General features: G+C 41.9%; 1 protein-coding gene across 1 annotated transcript in view; it reads left to right on the top strand.

Annotated features, from left to right (window-relative positions):
* Positions 1-11838: 11838 nt before the first annotated feature.
* The window catches only part of ATIC (5-aminoimidazole-4-carboxamide ribonucleotide formyltransferase/IMP cyclohydrolase), a 26043-nt gene continuing 20957 nt past the window's right edge, over positions 11839-16924 (top strand). Inside the window, exons 1-3 of the mRNA XM_003784974.2 lie at positions 11839-11934; positions 12243-12369; positions 16023-16099. Of these exons, the coding sequence (XP_003785022.1) occupies positions 11916-11934; positions 12243-12369; positions 16023-16099 (223 nt within the window). The 5' untranslated portion in view covers positions 11839-11915. The remainder of the gene's footprint in view (positions 11935-12242; positions 12370-16022; positions 16100-16924) is intronic.

Genomic DNA, 16924 nt, shown 5'->3' with positions numbered 1-16924 from the left:
CCTATTCTTATATTTCAATTTTCCAAAATTAGAACTCAACTTAAAATTAATGGGGAATGTCATACTTCTCCTCAACAACAAAGAACCTGCCCTCACCTGTAACAACAATGACAAAATTGATATAAAATCAATGGTTCATACTAGAATTGAAAAATTCAGTGGTTGCTCCTTTCTAGGCTGAAATTTATGCTTTAGGAGGGTGTCTTTTATCATTACCTCTTTATCCCTAATTAGCCCTTTAGAGTCAGAAAAGGCAGTTTCAAGTCCACCCCTTTTTAGCACTGTGACCTTGACCTTCTCCAGACCTTCTCTTCATGTATCTGAAAAACAGAGGTAAGAATGGAAGAGCCCTCTTTGGATTATAATGAAAATGTGTGATAAGAGCACTTCATTAACTGGAAATCATTGTGCAAATGTGGTTGGTTACCCTTGTCTTTGAAATTCTGAGTGGATGCGGATGCGAAGGCATAACCTTTGCTGCTCCCTAGTGGTGGTATGTTCTCCTGGGAGCACCAACCCTAGAAATAAATCATCTTTCCTTTCATTATCCTTTGAGGAGATGCTTTTTCTGGTCATATGCTTAGTATTTTGTGTAAAACTCAAAATTACTCATTGTATACAAAATATGTAAACAATAAGCAGGGAAAGGCTTATGTATTCTGCTGTGATTGTACCTTCCTAACCTTCTCCATGTCTTTACCCTTGGGAAGTCTAAATGTCCTTAACGCCCTCCTTGGATACATTCCCACGTCTTTCCCCTTATCATTTTTACAAGCATGAAGTTTGGGTGAGGAGGAGCCAGCTTACAAATGAATTCGTGCCATGGACACTTTCCAACTGCCATTTATGTTCCATTAACTGGAGGTCCTCTGACTCCTTTCCAGTTTGCATGATCCTTAAAAATAAAAACACTTTTCAAATAAAAAAAAATATTTAAATGTAACTCTTTATGGATTTCTTTTTCCTTTGACCAACACTGAAGTTTCTCCTGAGGGCAAACATCATGCTTATTCTTTATTACGCTGCTTTAAGAATCTCATCCTGGCCTTTCGACTCTCCTGCTATTCATATCCATGCTGAATCAACCCAAAAAACAAATGAAGGAGACATATTCTTAGGCTTGGTGCCTGTAGCACAGTGGTTACAGCGCTGGCCACATACACCCAGGCTGGCAGTTTGAACCCAGCTTGGGGCCAGCTAAACAACAACGACAACTGCAACAAAAAATTGGCGGGCCTTGTGGCAGGCACCTGTCATCCCAGTTGCATGGGAGGCTGAGGCAAGATAATCGCTTAAGCCCAAGAGTTTGAGGTTGTTGTGAGCTATGATGCCGCAGCACTCTACTCAGGGCAACATAATGAGACTCTTTAAAAAAAAAAAAAGGAGACACATTCTTAAATTCTGATTGTAAATCCAGCATTAAAGAGCCCAAGTAGATTATGTTTGGGGTTTCAAAGTATTAAAACTTAATAATTATATTTATTTACAGTTGACATCCTCTCTACAACTTAACAGTAAAAAATGTGATAATAAAGTATACTGATGCTATTCTCCAACTTTGCTTCTGCTTGAAAGGTCTTCAATCTGGGTTCAATAACAAATAGACACAGTGTGTGACTTCTCGGATCTGATATTTAATCTTAATCTTGAACTAGATTCTTTGGGGGAAAGAGGACATGACAGATGACAATTGTGTTTCATCTTAGAATTGAGCATATGGACACTTCCTTCCTGCTCTTGAAGGGTACATGATTTCTGCTCCAAGAAAAACATCTTGAGTATTTTATTATGCTCTTATTGTTTCAAGTGATCCAAAATATTTCTCTTTTGCTATTGATTTTTTTATGTGGAACTTTGCCAGATGTTAGATTGAAGAATTTTAGTGTAACCTTAGAGATTGAACTTTTCTCTCTAAATGCTTAGGATATTGGTTTCAAGTTCTGAAAATAGTCTATGATTAAATGAGTTCATCTAGGTAAAGGGTAGGAAACAGTGTGCAGCGTGCAGTCGTGATATAAAATTGTGAGCTGGGTATTTGTAATGGACATTTCTGTAAGTATACATTTGTAATGGGCATATACGATATAGGCATTGCTAGACATCAGTATAACATTGTTGAATAAAGTTGTATAAAATTAATATGTGATCCATATTAAATATTTCCTTTAAAAATTCACACAGAAAAGTTTTTCTAAATCTTAAAATATGGAATTTTTTTTTTAGAGACAGAGTCTCACTTTATTGCCCTCAATAGAGTGCTGTGGTGTCACAGCTCACAGCAACCTCCAACTCCTGGGCTTAGGTGATTCTCTTGCCTCAGCCACCCAAGTAGCTGGGACCACAGATGCCTGCCGCAACGCCTGGCTATTTTTTTGTTGCAGTTTGGCCAGGGCCGAGTTTGAATCCACCACCCTCGGTATATGGGGCGGGTGCCCTACCCACTGAGCCATAGGCGCTGCCCAAAATATGGAAATTTTTAAGCTATGACGCACACTTTGAAATTCTGTGTATATATATTTAACCATTTTATTTTTTATTTTTTAAATTATAAAATCCACCTATTGGCGAGTAACCCTGAGAGAAAACGACACTTTCACATGGTGATCACTTTTCAGCCATCAAGCATGAGGGAAAGGACATGGTTTACCCTCCTCCTCGGAGTGGAATGCAGAAATACCAGGGTTTTCTAAATGAGGCTGTAGCTTACTATGGCTTTGCTAGCGCTGCTATTGTTTACAAGAGCTGCCATAACAAAATGCTGCAGACTGCAAGGGTACAATGACAAAAATAAATTTTCTCACAGTTCCATAGGCTTCAGGTTCAAAATGAAGTATTTTCAGGTTTGGTTTCTTCTGACTGCTCTTTCCTTGGGTCGCATGCAGATAGCTGATTCTCACTGTGTCCTTACACAGAAATCCCTGAGGCTTCTCTCTCTTCTTATAGGGACACCAGTCATTTTGAACTATGTCCCACCTCTATGCCTCTTTTTAACCTTGAGTATCTCTTTGAACGGTCTATCTCTAAATATAGTTTCATTATCACCTCCCACATAGCCCTGGGCATTAGGGCTTCAATAAATGAATTGAGAGTGGGCACAATTTAGCTCTAGCATGGACCATATTTTCTAGTTCTGTTTTTTTCTAATGATAATTGTATTTAAGAAAATCAAGTTTTGGGCAGTGCCTGTGGCTCAATAGGGTAGGGCGCTGGCCCCATATGCCAGAGGTGGTGGGTTCAAATCCAGCCCCAGCCCAAAAAAAAAAAAAAGAAAGAAAACCAAGTTTTAATTTAGCTTTTCTTGTTATTAGAAATGTAACCTATCACAGAACTAAAAATCTAGTATTTTAGAACCAGAGAATTTACATTTCAGATCTAAAGAACTGAAATACAATGTATATTTGTCCCTGTGTATTACTTAGTACCTCAAATACGAGAGGAAGATATGAAGAAGGCACCTGCATGGCCTAGTACCCAGATCATGAAATTATCCAAATCAGATTCTGTATACAGGGTGGACATAAAGTTTGTGTGCAATTTGCTATGTTAAACTATTTTAAATTGCACACGAACTTTATGTCCACTCTGTATACGCAATCTTAAATCTCTGGAATTTTTATGAATTCTGGAAAAACCAAATATACATTGCTTATCACTTTTCTAATTTCAGGAATTTCCCAAAATTTGTAACTTGAATCATGTTATATAAATAGTGTTTGAAAAGTGTCAATATAAACCTTTTTAAGAAATTCTGTGCCTTATCTCAGCTGGCAACTGATATGACAATTCTTAGTATCAATGATGACCACTAGACAAAAGGAATAATATATGTAATTTTAAGTGTTCTAGTAGCCACATTTAAAAACTAAAAAGAAGCAATGAAAAGTAATTCGTTTGATTAATATATTTTATTTAACCCAATGTATTCTAAATATTGTTATTTCAACATGCAGTTGATCAAAATTAATAGAAATATTTTACATTATTTTTATTGTGGTTTACATATTCAAAATGTGGTCTTTATTTTATACTTACAGAACTTGTAGGTGAAGGCAATCCATGTTTCAAGTGCTAACATGTGGCTAGTGGCTACCACAATACAGTACAGGTCGCAGGGACACTTTAAGTTGGAAAAACAAATACTGTATGCTTCACTTCTAAGTGAGAGCTACGCAATGGGGACACACGGTCGTACAGAGAGGTGTAAGGGAGTTTGGAGATTCAGAAGCGGGCAGGGAAGGGAGTTGAGGAATCAGAAACTATTGGGTGCAAGGCACACCATTCAGGTGGCAGGTGCACTAACATAGCTCTGACTTCACTGGACAATGTATCCATGGAATCCAAAACAAATGGGACCCCTAAAACTATTGAACTGTTTTAAAAATGTGTAAGTTGGTCCTATTAACAAGGACCCCAGGACAGGAACTGTAAACTGGCAGTGTCCCAGGCATACCTTCTATACCCTCCACCTCAGCTTCCCACTCCTATGACAGGACGCCCAAACTGCCCACCCCTACTAACCCACGGTGCAGAGCAGGGCTCCCATCCACCCAGTTTCCAATAGCGTAACTATTCGTCCTGGTGGTGGACATCCCCTACAGCCTCCCTCTTGTCTTTATTTCCTCCTGCCTCTATTTAGCTTTCATGGCCTGTGAAGTCAATCACACTTGCCAAATTCTCAAACTCTTTTGTCTCCTATTTTTTTTCCCATCTTCCTGACAAAACCCCAATCCTGGGGGAATGGAGCCATCTGCCTTTTTGTGTCTATATGAGGACTGCTGAGCCTCAGGAGGAAAACCGCACCTATCAACTGTCCATAAATTCACCATGATCAGCTTGAAAGTCTCGACGCTGCCTGGCTATCTTCCTCTCACCTGGCTTCTGCTACCACTGCTACCCAGAAGCCGATTTTACCAACATCACCATTGGCCTTGATATTGACAGTGTTGCTCACTATAATGGTCACTTTTTGGTCCCATGATTCGTAAGACTAAACACAGGACCCTATTTAAATAGACTCACCCAATACCCGGCTGTGCCCCTTCCCTTCAGTGTCTACAGCTGAGATCGTAAGGCTTCTTCCAGCTCTTCCCTCCCTCGAGTGTAGTCGTTCTTCCCTTTCAGCCTTTGCACATACTGGTTCCTCTATCTAAAAGAGTTTCTCTTTATCCCCTGCTCTCACAAATGCTCAACTTTTTGAAAGATACTATTTCGGAGCTTTTCCTATCCCCCCCCACACCTCCTAGGCAGAACCCTCTATTGTTATAAAACTTGACTCTCTCCTGCACTATCAGTTTCCCTCCTCTCTACTGGATTCATTTCATGAACATGCACATGTGGGTTTTTTGCTTATCAGATTTAAACAAAGCAAAACCTCAGTAACCTCTCTGTACCAGCTTCTCCCCCAGCTATCACCCAGTTCCTCTATGTTCCTTTTAGAGTAGAGTATGTTCTCATCTGGGGACAATTTTGCCCTCCAGGAGACATTTAGCAATGCCTGGAAACATTTCTGGTTGTTCAGCTACACATCCTACAATGCACAGGACAATCCCCCACAACAAAAATGTGCCCATTCCAACACGTCAACAGGGCTGAGGTTGACAAAACCTCTTTTCGAGCAAAACTCTTTGTCTCTACTCCACATCTCTAATTGCTTCTGCCATTTTCTCTTGAACCTACTCCAGCCAGGCTCTCATTCCCCTCACCTCCCCCGAGGTGTCCCGGGCAGGGTAAGCCAAGATATAAAGAGTCCCTCTCAGTCCTGGTCATACTTGACTTTTTGACAGCGTTTGACACGTCCTACGCGGTGTACAGGCACCTAACCCCCCAGACTTTGTTCTTCCTCCCGGCGTCTATGTTTGCATTCCTCCCAATCTCAGCTCATGTCAACTTCACCCTTCCAGTTGTCCAGGCAGTCACTCTTGTTTCTTCTCCTCTCACGCTTGCCCCTAATTTGTCAGCAAATCTTGGTTCTTCCTTCAAACTCTACCTGGAGTTTTACTACTTCCCCCCCTGTTCACTGCTGCCCCTTTGGGTCCTGACGCCCTCCTCTTGCACATAGTGTTGGGTCCTAGGTTACTGCACTGGCCTCCCAGGGATGTCCCTGCTGCCCCCTTTGCTCAGACAACTGGAGTGAGCGTGAAGTAGACGAGATGCTGCTCCTGGTGGAAATTCTCCAAGGGCTTGCTTTCTTGTTCAGAGTAAAAGCCAAAGAGTTTTTAGTTTTATTTGGGGTGTTCTTTTTTCTTTTTCGTTATTAAATTCGTTTTTTCCCCTAGCATCAGGAGATAAGCCATGAGGAAAACAAAAGTCTTCCTGACGGGTCGTAAATCCCTACCCAGTGTGACTGCTGACATGGGTTGTTCCTCCTCGGTCTTGCCTCCTCTGTTCCACCCCTGCCTCACCTTAAACACCACAGGCACATCCCCTGCAGGGGGCCTCTTTGCCTGGAACATCCCCTCCAAACGCTCTGTGGCTTGCTACCCAGCACCCAACACTCAGCTCTTCACTCAAATGCACATCATCAGTAAGAAATTCTCTAGCCAGCAGCGCCTGTGGCTCAGTGGGTAGGGCACCAGCCCCATATACCCAGGGTAGTGGGATCAAACCCAGCTCTGACCAAACTGCAACAAAAAATAGCTGGGCATTGTGGCTAGCCAACTACTCAGGAGGCTGCAGCAGAGAATGACCTAAGCCCAGGATGCCATGGCACTCTACCGAGGGCGATGAAGTGAGACTCTGTCTCAAAAAAAAAGAAAGAAATTCTCTGGCAAGCCTACTTAGAGTTGCAGCCCCCTTCTTCCCTACCCTCTTCTCTGCTTTACCTTTCACAAAGGATAAAGTATCTCCTCATCTAACACTTTGCAGATTTGAAGCATTTCTTATTTGATTGACTATTTCTTCCTCTGAGAATGTAAACTCCATGAGGGCAGAGTTTTTGTTTTCATCATTGCCGTCAGCCCCTGGTACACAGCAGACTCTCAATATATAATTTTTGAATGACTTCATGAAGGAATGAATGAACAATATCCTCAATAAATAGAGAAACATTTACCATCGTTTTATTTTTGTGACTCTGTCAACCACGGTATCACGTGAAGTTTAAATGGTTAACATCTATGTGAACTCTTACAACATTCAAGTCTTGCTTGAATGGATTTCTTTTCTTCGGCTTTCTTCCTTGCTCAGGCTATTTGCTAGATCTAATTAAACCAGCTTGTCTTCTTCCAGGCTTCAACCGCTACTTCAGTGTCATTAACTTTCCAAATTTATTTATCTTTGACCTCACTTCCTTTCTGGATATCCATTTGTATTTCCAACAACATACTGTATAAATCTGTGTTCCTCAGTTACCTGTACTTCAAAATCCACACTTAGAAACGCAGAGATATTGACCTAACTCCTCTCACTGACTTTACATAAAAGTAGACACATGTCGAAACTGTTCTTTTATACATGTATTTTTATTTTGGTTATTTGTCTCAACAGCTACTCATATGATCAAGCTCAAAATGATGGCGACATCCTCATTTTTTTCTGTCCAATATCATATATATCTAACTGATCCCCACATGCTATGGATTTTTATCAGCGACCCTGTCTCACATACATGCCTTCTTTTCCATGTTGTCAGATCTTTGGTTAGGAGTACCTGTGGGTGAACGCAAAACCTTCCTAACTGTTTTCTACGCCTCTAGCTAGTCTAATTTGTTCTTTGTATTATTCCAACTTTTTAATTCTAAACAGCTCCAGGTTCAAAATTCCTAATATGTTAATAGTTTAATCTTCTGGACTAAGGTAGACAGTAGTTTTGAAGACAATACTTACTACATTAATATAATAATCTACGACCTCCCAGGAATCACTTTATCTGATAGATTTAACTCACTTGAGTGGACAAAACTTTGGAAAAAAGCTCGAGATGAGGCAAGTTTGTTAATCCTTTAAGTCCAGTGGGGATCCCAGATTTAGAAGTGGGATGGAAGCTTTTTGGAGAAAGCGATAAACTTACACATGGAACAAATCTCACAGAGGCAAAAAACAGATTATAGCATTCTGAACTGAAAGATACATATTCAAGGAACTGAAATAATTTTTATATATTTATACATATATATATAAATATATATATTTGCATATATTTTTCAAATAAAATTGCATATATAACATATATTTTTATATAAATTGCATATATATTATATATATAAATTGTTTCAGTTCCTTAAATATGTATATAGAGAGAGAACTGAAAGATATATATAGTCTCTCTCTCTATATATATAAAATATGTATGTATATATGTATATATATATAGAGAGAGAGAGAGAATATTTTTAAGTATTGTAATATGATCTTAGGGCCTTCAAGCTCTTTTTGGGAAAAGTATGAAATAAAAAGAGAAGAAATGCAAATACAGTAGAACCTTTGTAAGTTCATCACTCAACAGACTGGTCAATATACAGAGGTGGTCAATATAAGGAACTAGGCCTACTGTACTGATCAGCTCATGTGGTGCATGTCTGATCTATGAAAATCAGGTCAACTTAAAGAGGTGGTCAACTATGGAGGTTCTACTCTATAAGCCTTACGTGTTCTTTTCTGTCTGTCTGAAACAATAATGCCAGGGAAAAATCCTAAAGAGAGATGAGTCCATGTCTTTGTGAAAACAACTTTCGTTTCTTTTTATCTTTTTTTTTTTTTTTTGAGACAGAGTCTCACTTTGCCACCCTGCGGGGAGTGCTGTGGCATCTTCTTAGCTCACAGCAACCTCAAACTCCTGGGCTCAAGAGCTCCTCTTGCCTCAGTCACCTGAGTAGCTGGGACTACAGGTGCCCACAACAATGCCCAGCTAGTTTCTCTATTTTTAATAGAGTTGGGATCTTGCTCTTGCTCAGGCTGCTTTCAAACTCCTGAGCTCAAGCAATCCATCTGCCTTGGCCTCCCAGAGTGGTAGGATTACTAAGCCACCAATCCCAGTCTTCACCTTCCATTGCTAAGACACTAGCTTCCTCATGACTAGCATCTCTGAGGACATACTCTTATGCTCACCAAGATACCTGATTGGCCACATCAAGAGAATGAGCCAAGAAGAAGATTAGGTAATAACCTTATTTAGTTACTTTACAGTTTGCACTTTCAATTACCTATACTTAATTTGCTTCTTAAATATGGTGAGGACAGCAGAACAAATACTATGTCTCTATTATAGCTAAGGTCCCCAAAGATGGAGTTTGTTGGCTAGGATCACAAAGCTAGAAAAACTCATTTACTCTTTTCACCGTTAGGTTAAGAAGTGCTTATCAGGGTGCCGCCTGTGGCTCAATGAGTAGGGTACCGGTCCCATATACTGAGGGTGGTGGGTTCAAACCCAGCCCCAGCAAAAAAAATAAATAAAGGAATAAAAAACCTTCAAAGGCATAAAAAAAAAGAAGTGCTTATCAAATCTAGACTCTAAAACTAGGAGATAATTAGTTAAAATTAATCAGAGTATGTAAACATCTTCAAATGAAAGGAGTTGTGTCTTGGTCTGCAATGAAAAGGCCTCTATGAAATCATCTTAATGCCACATTTTCTCTGTTAGTATTTCTAGCTGTATGTAACTCCGAGTCTATATTTTCACTCCATCATGAGCTCCTTGAAGATAATGCTTAGGTGATATTTATCGCTGTCTTCTGACATTGTGTCTCTGCCATTCAGGCAGAGAAGTCTGAATAGAAATTTATTGAATTGAATAAATATTTGCCATGCACAGGACGGAAACGTGCATAGCGTCTAAGCACAGTTTATTCCGTCTCATCAATAAATCTCAGCATTGTTTTCTCCTTCCCCAGCTTTCCATTTACCATAAAAACCTAATGGTGACTGGCCAAGGAAATTTCCTTTACTACCGGCTGTGAACTTTGTCTGTTAAATTCAAAGCTGGCATACACATTGAAGACATTGTGATAAGCTTAATATATTTCTCTTAGAAATCTGAGAAGTATTCAGAGCAAAGAGTTAGCATAGAGTTCTAAAGATACAACTGTCGATTGTAGGCCAATAGGTATTGATTTTGAGGAGTAAAGAACATACTGGAAGAGTTCGAGAAGGAAAGAAGAAAGAACAAAATAAATGGCAAGTAGATAATAAGACAGACTTCCTTTCAGAGCTGCGAGGCCCAGACTAAAAGATAGGCAATGCTATTATTCTGTTACACAATTCTGATAAGGAGCATTTACAAAGACTTGTGTAGACAGCAATACATATTTATTTTCGACTAAGGTGCCACTTCAGAAAAGAAACAAATGTGCTCCGTTTTGCTTTCCCTGTTTTCAATGAACTAAGAAAGGTCCTGGCTTGGCGCCTATAGCTCAACCGGCTAAGGCGCCAGCCACGTACACCTAAGGTGGCGGGTTTGAATCCCCAGCCCGGACCCGCCAAACAACAATGACGGCTGCAACCAAAAAATAGCCGGGCGTTGTGGCGGGCGCCTGTGGTCCCAGCTACTTGGGAGGCGGAGGCAGGAGACTCGCTTGAGCCCAGGAGTTGGAGGTTGCTGTGAGCTGTAATGCCATGGCACTCTACCCAGGGGGACAGCCTGAGGCTCTGTCTCAAAAAAAAAAGAAAGGTCTTTTCCCACCCTTTAACCATTAACATTCGCCAGTCCAGGCCTGAGGCAAAATAATGTTTACTAATCTGCAAGAAGACACCATTTTGAAACCGATTTTAGGCAATCTTATAATGTTCAATAAAAAATTAAGTGAATAGCTTGGCACCAGTAGCTCAGCAGTTAGGGTGCCGGTCATATACATGGGCGCTCGTGGGTTCGAACCCAGCCTGGGCCTGCCAATTAACAGTGACAACTGCAACAAAAAAATGGCGGGCATTGTGGCGGGCGCCTGTAGTCCCAGAACTCGGGAGGCTGAGGCAGGAGATCGCTTAAGTCCAAGAGTCTGAGGTTGCGGTGAGCTGTGATGTCACAGCACTCTACTGAAGGCGACAAAGTGAGATTCTCCCTCCAAAAAAAAAAAATAATAATGTCAATTTCACCTCATTTTGACTGTAATCTGTGGACTATGAGTCCCCCACTTAGATCTTTAGGCTTCCATTTTATTTTTTAAACCCATTGAAATGGAAGATGGCAGATGGTTGTCCAGATTCTTTCTAGTTTGGCCTCTCTATGAACTATTCCTTGTGTTTCCTTTGTTTTCGCTAATGGTAGTTGGGGCACTTTCCTCTATTTTCTAGAGTCTGGGGACTGGCTGCGCCAGGTGACAGGCTGTCTCAGGTGGCAGGTGTTTGCTCCAGAGGCTAAAGGGTGCCCCCACTTTGGGTGGGAGAAAGGGATCTCTGGCTCCCACAAACAGGTTGGGATGTTAGAGATGGGGGCCTCTTTTGTCTCTGTGTGATAAAGTCTCATTCTATTGCCCAGGCTAGAGTGCCATGCGGGGTTGTAAGCCCACCTCACAGCAACCTCAAATTCCTGGGCTCAAAAGATCCTCCTGCCTCAGCCTCTCGCGTACCTGGGACTACTACAGGTGCTATACCACTACCTGCTAGTTTTCTATTTTTAATATAGACTAGTCTTGCTCACGCTGGTCTCCAACTCCAGAGCTCAAGACATCCTCCCATCTTGGCCTTGAGCGCTAGGATTTCAAGCAGGAACCACCCGCCTCGCGGGATCCTCTCAAGTTCAAGCTGCGCCCAGAGCGCCAACTGGAGCCCCACCCAACTCCTCCGCTGGCCCCGCGGCGCCAACTTCTCCTCCAGACGCATCCGGGCGGGGCGCGGGGGTGGGCGGGGCCGGGGCCACGTGACAAGCCAGGTGCCCGCCCCCGCCTTGCCGCTGCCAGGGCTGATAGTGCGGACCCGCCGCCTCATTCCGCACGTGGCCTTCCCCAGCCGCCGGCCGCTAGTCCCCGGACCCCGCTGCTGCAGCCATGGCTCCCGGCCAGCTCGGTGAGGCCCGGGTGGGGAGGTGCCGTCTGCGTCCCGGCCCCGCGGTCCAGCGCGGTCCCCAGCGCTCGCGCAATGGCGGCGGCCAGCGTGATCGCGACTCTGCGCTCGGGCCTGCCCCGCCCGGTGGGGTCCGCGTGTGCCGCCTGCGGGAGTCGGGCCCTCGCAGTCCCCGGCGCGAGGCCTGCGGACGGTGGGCCCCTCGGTGGCCGTGCGGTTCCTGACTCTCCTCGCCCAGGTCCCCTACCTAGGCCTTGGAGAACGCAGAGTAACATACTGCGAGTAATGAGCTCAAACGTCTTCTCTTTCAGCCCTATTCAGTGTCTCTGACAAAACCGGCCTTGTGGAATTTGCGAGAACCCTAACTTCTCTGGGTTTGAATCTCATTGCTTCCGGAGGGACTGCAAAAGCTCTCAGGGATGCTGGGCTAGCCGTGAGGTAAGGCGCAGGAGGGAGTGTTGAGCACATAACAGGAAGCGTCCCAGGGCTGTGAGTAAAATGTCTCCTTCACCACCCCCAGACGCTGGAGGTTGGGACAGTGCTCGCCTTGTCTGGGGAGTGGGGCTCACAGGTTTCAGAACTGATGCATGAGTTGACACAGCTAGAATGGGAGCCCGCTTGTCTGATGTTTCAATGCTAGTTCTTGGCCACTTCCTTTAACAAATAAACTTAGGTGGGGCATTTGTTATGCAAGAAAAACTCCAGTTATGATGTATATGATCTACCCTTTCTTGGAATCTCTGGTAACCAGGTGAAAGTACAAATCATTCGCTCGTTTACAAGCTCTTCATTACCTGACTAGGCAGTGGAAAGAAAGACCGTACCTTTGGTATATTTGGATATTCCTGACCTCAAGGACTGGCATTCTGTAAGGAGGAATAACTCTACTCAAAGGGAGGAAAGTAAAAGGCCACAGGACCACTGTTGCATAAACTGTAATGAGAGTTCAAGTGAAAGACATACCCACCCCTGAAATATATTTTAAAAAAGGAATGGAAATTTGCTTCTTGGCCTCCAGATCCATGTAAGGGTAGATTATTAAAGTGTGGGTTCAAGAACGCCTTACTTCACTTTATTAAACAAGTGCTTTCTAAAGTCTTCTTGCACCTTGTATCTGATGTGTTCTCATGGTAACTGAGACTCATGAAGTCAGGCTAGCTGGCTCAACATCAGTAAGATAAGGATACAAAGTCGCGTGTGTTCTTTTTGTTACAGTCTTCCCTAGTATAGTTGAAACTTAATTTAAATTCCTCATCTGTGGCTTCTTTTTTTACACCAAATATTATGGAAACATTTAGGCATGATGAAAAACAAAAAGATACGGTGATCCCCTCCTGTCCTGTATCTGTCACCTAGTTTAAATATTTATCGGCTAGTTAGTCTTGTCTTTGTGCCTTTACCCATTCTGCTTGCTTCCATTATGATGGTATCTTCTTTGAAAATTGGGAATCTAAATCTGTTTCTTTCATATTAAAGGATGAGAGTGTTCACCAGGAATGGTTTATTTTAGAGCTCAGCCTAATAAAGTCAATTCAAGTATAAACAAGTTGGAGACTTGTTTTACATATATTAATTTGTGTAGTCCTCACAACAACTTTTTCCTGTAGGTAGAGTTTGATAGATTAGGAAACTGAGGCACAAAGAAGTTAAGTAACTTGCCTAAGATCACACAGCTAGTTAAAAGGCCAGGATTTTGTGGGCCAATACTTGACTAAAGACAGGTTGAGGAAAGTATAAAAGATTTATTTAATTGAAGTTTTATGTGACATTAGAGCCTTCGGAATGAAGACATAAAGAGGCAGGGAAAAGCACCTATTTTTATGCTGCGGGTTGATGAAGAATGGACACAATGTAGAAATATGATTTGGCAAAAAGGAGATTATCTAATGCTAGTAGACTGAGGTGGGGGACACTAGTCTGTTCAGACTCTAATTGCTTGTTGGAGCATTCTTTCCTCCTGAAGGTCTTCAGACCTACTGTCCAGGAGCAAGGGTAGATCAGGACAGTGAGGAAGGTTAGAATAATAATTCTAGTTTTTATGACTGGCTTTGGGGAATAGGGACTTTAATTTTAATGGCCTTCCTTGGGGAAGAGGAATTCTGGTTTCTCTGATGCCTTTTTGGGGAGAATGAACGGTGAGAGGAAATTGAAGAGACTGGTTCTAAGGCCTTCTCTGTTCGTTAGTTCAAGGTACTCAGGATGCTATAGCCCTGTACTTTGGGGTATCGTTTTCTGAGCCCCAACAATTTCATCCCAAGAAATTACCCATTGCCTTGTCATGAAGTCAACTGAGATTTTAGTCATTTGAGTACATAACAGTGAGCGTACAGAGAATTATTTCTGAAGTCTACTACTTTTAACATACACATTCTTAATACAGAGGAGTAGTGTGCTTTTTAATTACCCCAAATGTTTAATTCTAAGAATAAATCTTCCTTCTCTAAGTTTTGTGGGGTTTTTTTGTTTAATTCACATGATTAGTAATGCAATGCTTCCTCTTAAGTTTTAAGAGATTCTTTTTGGTTGGAGGAACTAGATTTTATTTCCTGAACTCCAGGAAAAGGAGTTTTGAATTTGAAACAGTATCATCAGTTGATGTTAGAACTGTGTGTTCCTTGGCTGAATAGTCATTTGTAAGTGACCCTCCTATAATAGGAGAACTTAACCAAGAAATTCTGTGTCTTTTTTTTTTTTTTTTTTTTTTTGAGACAGAGCCTCAAGCTGTCCCCCTGGGCAGAGTGCCGTGGCATTACAGCTCACAGCAACCTCCAACTCCTGGGCTCAAGCGAGTCTCCTGCCTCTGCCTCCCAAGTAGCTGGGACCACAGGCGCCCGCCACAATGCCCGGCTATTTTTTGGTTGCAGCCATCATTGTTTGGCGGGTCCGGGCTGGGGATTCGAACCCGCCACCTTAGGTGTACGTGGCTGGCGCCTTAGCCGGTTGAGCTATAGGCGCCGAGCTGAAATTCTGTGTCTTAATGGTGAATCCTCCTATAATAGGAGAACTTACCAAGAAATTCTGTGTCTTAGTGGTGAAATTTGCCGCTTTGAAATGCTTATTACAGTCCCCAGCAATTTGGGAGGCTGGGACAAGAGTCTGAGCCCAGGAGTTCAGGGCACTAAGATGGGGCCTGTGAGTAGCCACTGCACTGCAGCCTGGGCGACATGACATAGGCTGTATGTGTTGATTGAAGAAAATTTGAAAATGTGGCAAAACTATGAAGAAGGTAGGAAGTAAAAAAGGCTTCAAGTTCTTAACATGTCCGTGTGTTTTTCTTCCAGCATTTTTATAAGCGTACATTTTACTTCATAGTGCTCACAGTTTTGCTTCTTGCTCTTTTTTTTCTTTCTTTCTATGGACTTTTTTAGACATCCTTAGAATTTATAAATTCTGCTAGAGATGATGGAGACAGGCACAGCTTTCTGGAGGTCAGCTTGGCGATGTGGATTAATATTTAAATGCTGTCCTTCGTTTGCCTCTTTTTCATATTTTGTGATTGTTTTTTCTAGTTTACGTTTTTGTTTTGAAGGAATACAGTGGGCTTGTTTTCCCCTTGTACAGGCAGGGAAGGGTGTTACCGAGTGACCTCCCAGAAGAGTTAGAATCATAAGCTTGGAATATAGAGGGTGGTTTTTCCCTTACCTACATCTCACTCTCTCTACTGGGTCCAGTTTGTATTAAATGTAAAAGATTTTTTTGTTTTAATTTATTAGAATCAGGTTCTTGCTGTGTTGCCCAGGCTGGGCTCAAACGATCCTCCATCTCCCCCTCCTGAGTAGCTAAGACTATGGGCCATAGCCACCGTGCCATTTGATGTTTATGTAATCAGAGCTGTTAGCTATCTATATTCTCCCTGTGTAAAAATCAGTAGAAAATATATTAAAACATTTTTTTGAAAAGTAATAGAATTTTGTTTAAGAAATCAAATATGGTGAAAGAGTTAAGAAACTAGAATAAATTCTTCTGTTCAACTCAGTTTCAAAAATTTCTTTAAATGAGAACAGTAGACTTAAGGATGGGACATGGTTTGAATAGTATAAAATGACACTTTAGCCAAAGCAGCAGTAATGTTCTTTTGATCTATTTTCCAGAGATGTCTCTGATCTGACAGGATTTCCTGAAATGTTGGGGGGTCGTGTGAAAACTTTGCACCCTGCAGTCCATGCAGGTAGGTGGTTGGTACCATCAGTGTAAAGTCAACAGTAGTTTTCAGTAATATGTCATGCCTGTAATCCTAGCACTCTAGAAGGCTGAGGTGAGCAGATTACTTAATCTCAGGAGTTCAAGACTAGCCTCAGCAAGAAGAGCAAGACTCTGTCTTTACTAAAAACAGAAAAACTAGCTGGGTGTGGTAGCCCGGACCTGTAGTCCCAGCCCTGGGAGGCTGAGGCAGGAGCCTCACTTGAGCCCAGGAGTTTGAGGTTGCTGTGAGGTATGATAATATAACAGCACTCTACCAAGGGCAGCAGAATGAGCCCTTGTATTGAGCCCTTTTATTTGTCTCAAAAAAAAAGAGAGAGAGAGAGAGAAAAAATATTTTAGTCAATAACTTCATAGAATAAAGGAGGAAAAAGGTCAAAACAAGTTTACTTGTAGAGTTATATTGGTTTTGTCACATTTGCTGATAAATTTCATAATGAATTAGAATCTGTTTAAAATGTAACTTACCTTACAATATGATAAAGTCAGATTATTTTCCTCTGCTTTTTATTTAGTCATGAACTGTTAACGAATTTCGAGTGTGGTATTTTTCAGTAGTTACTGAAAACATTTAGATTTTGTAGTATGAAAGATTTTAAACAATTCAAACTTAAAGGATCGCCGTGTAACTGATTTTCAAAAGAATTTTGTTTTCAAGGTTCTTTAGTTTGTTCATTCATCTAAGACAGTTAAGAATCTTCAGGCAAGGCTCGGCGCCTATGGCTCAACCGGCTAGGGCGCCGGCCACGTACACCTGAGGTGGCGGGTTCGAGTCCCCAGCCCGGACCCGCCA

The sequence above is a fragment of the Otolemur garnettii genome, unplaced genomic scaffold (assembly GCF_000181295.1).
Source record: "Otolemur garnettii isolate 467f Iridium unplaced genomic scaffold, OtoGar3 scaffold00013, whole genome shotgun sequence".
NCBI classification, from domain to species: domain Eukaryota; kingdom Metazoa; phylum Chordata; class Mammalia; order Primates; family Galagidae; genus Otolemur; species Otolemur garnettii.
The sequence above is the reverse complement of the archived record's forward strand: the minus strand, read 5'-3'. Positions and strand labels throughout refer to the sequence as shown.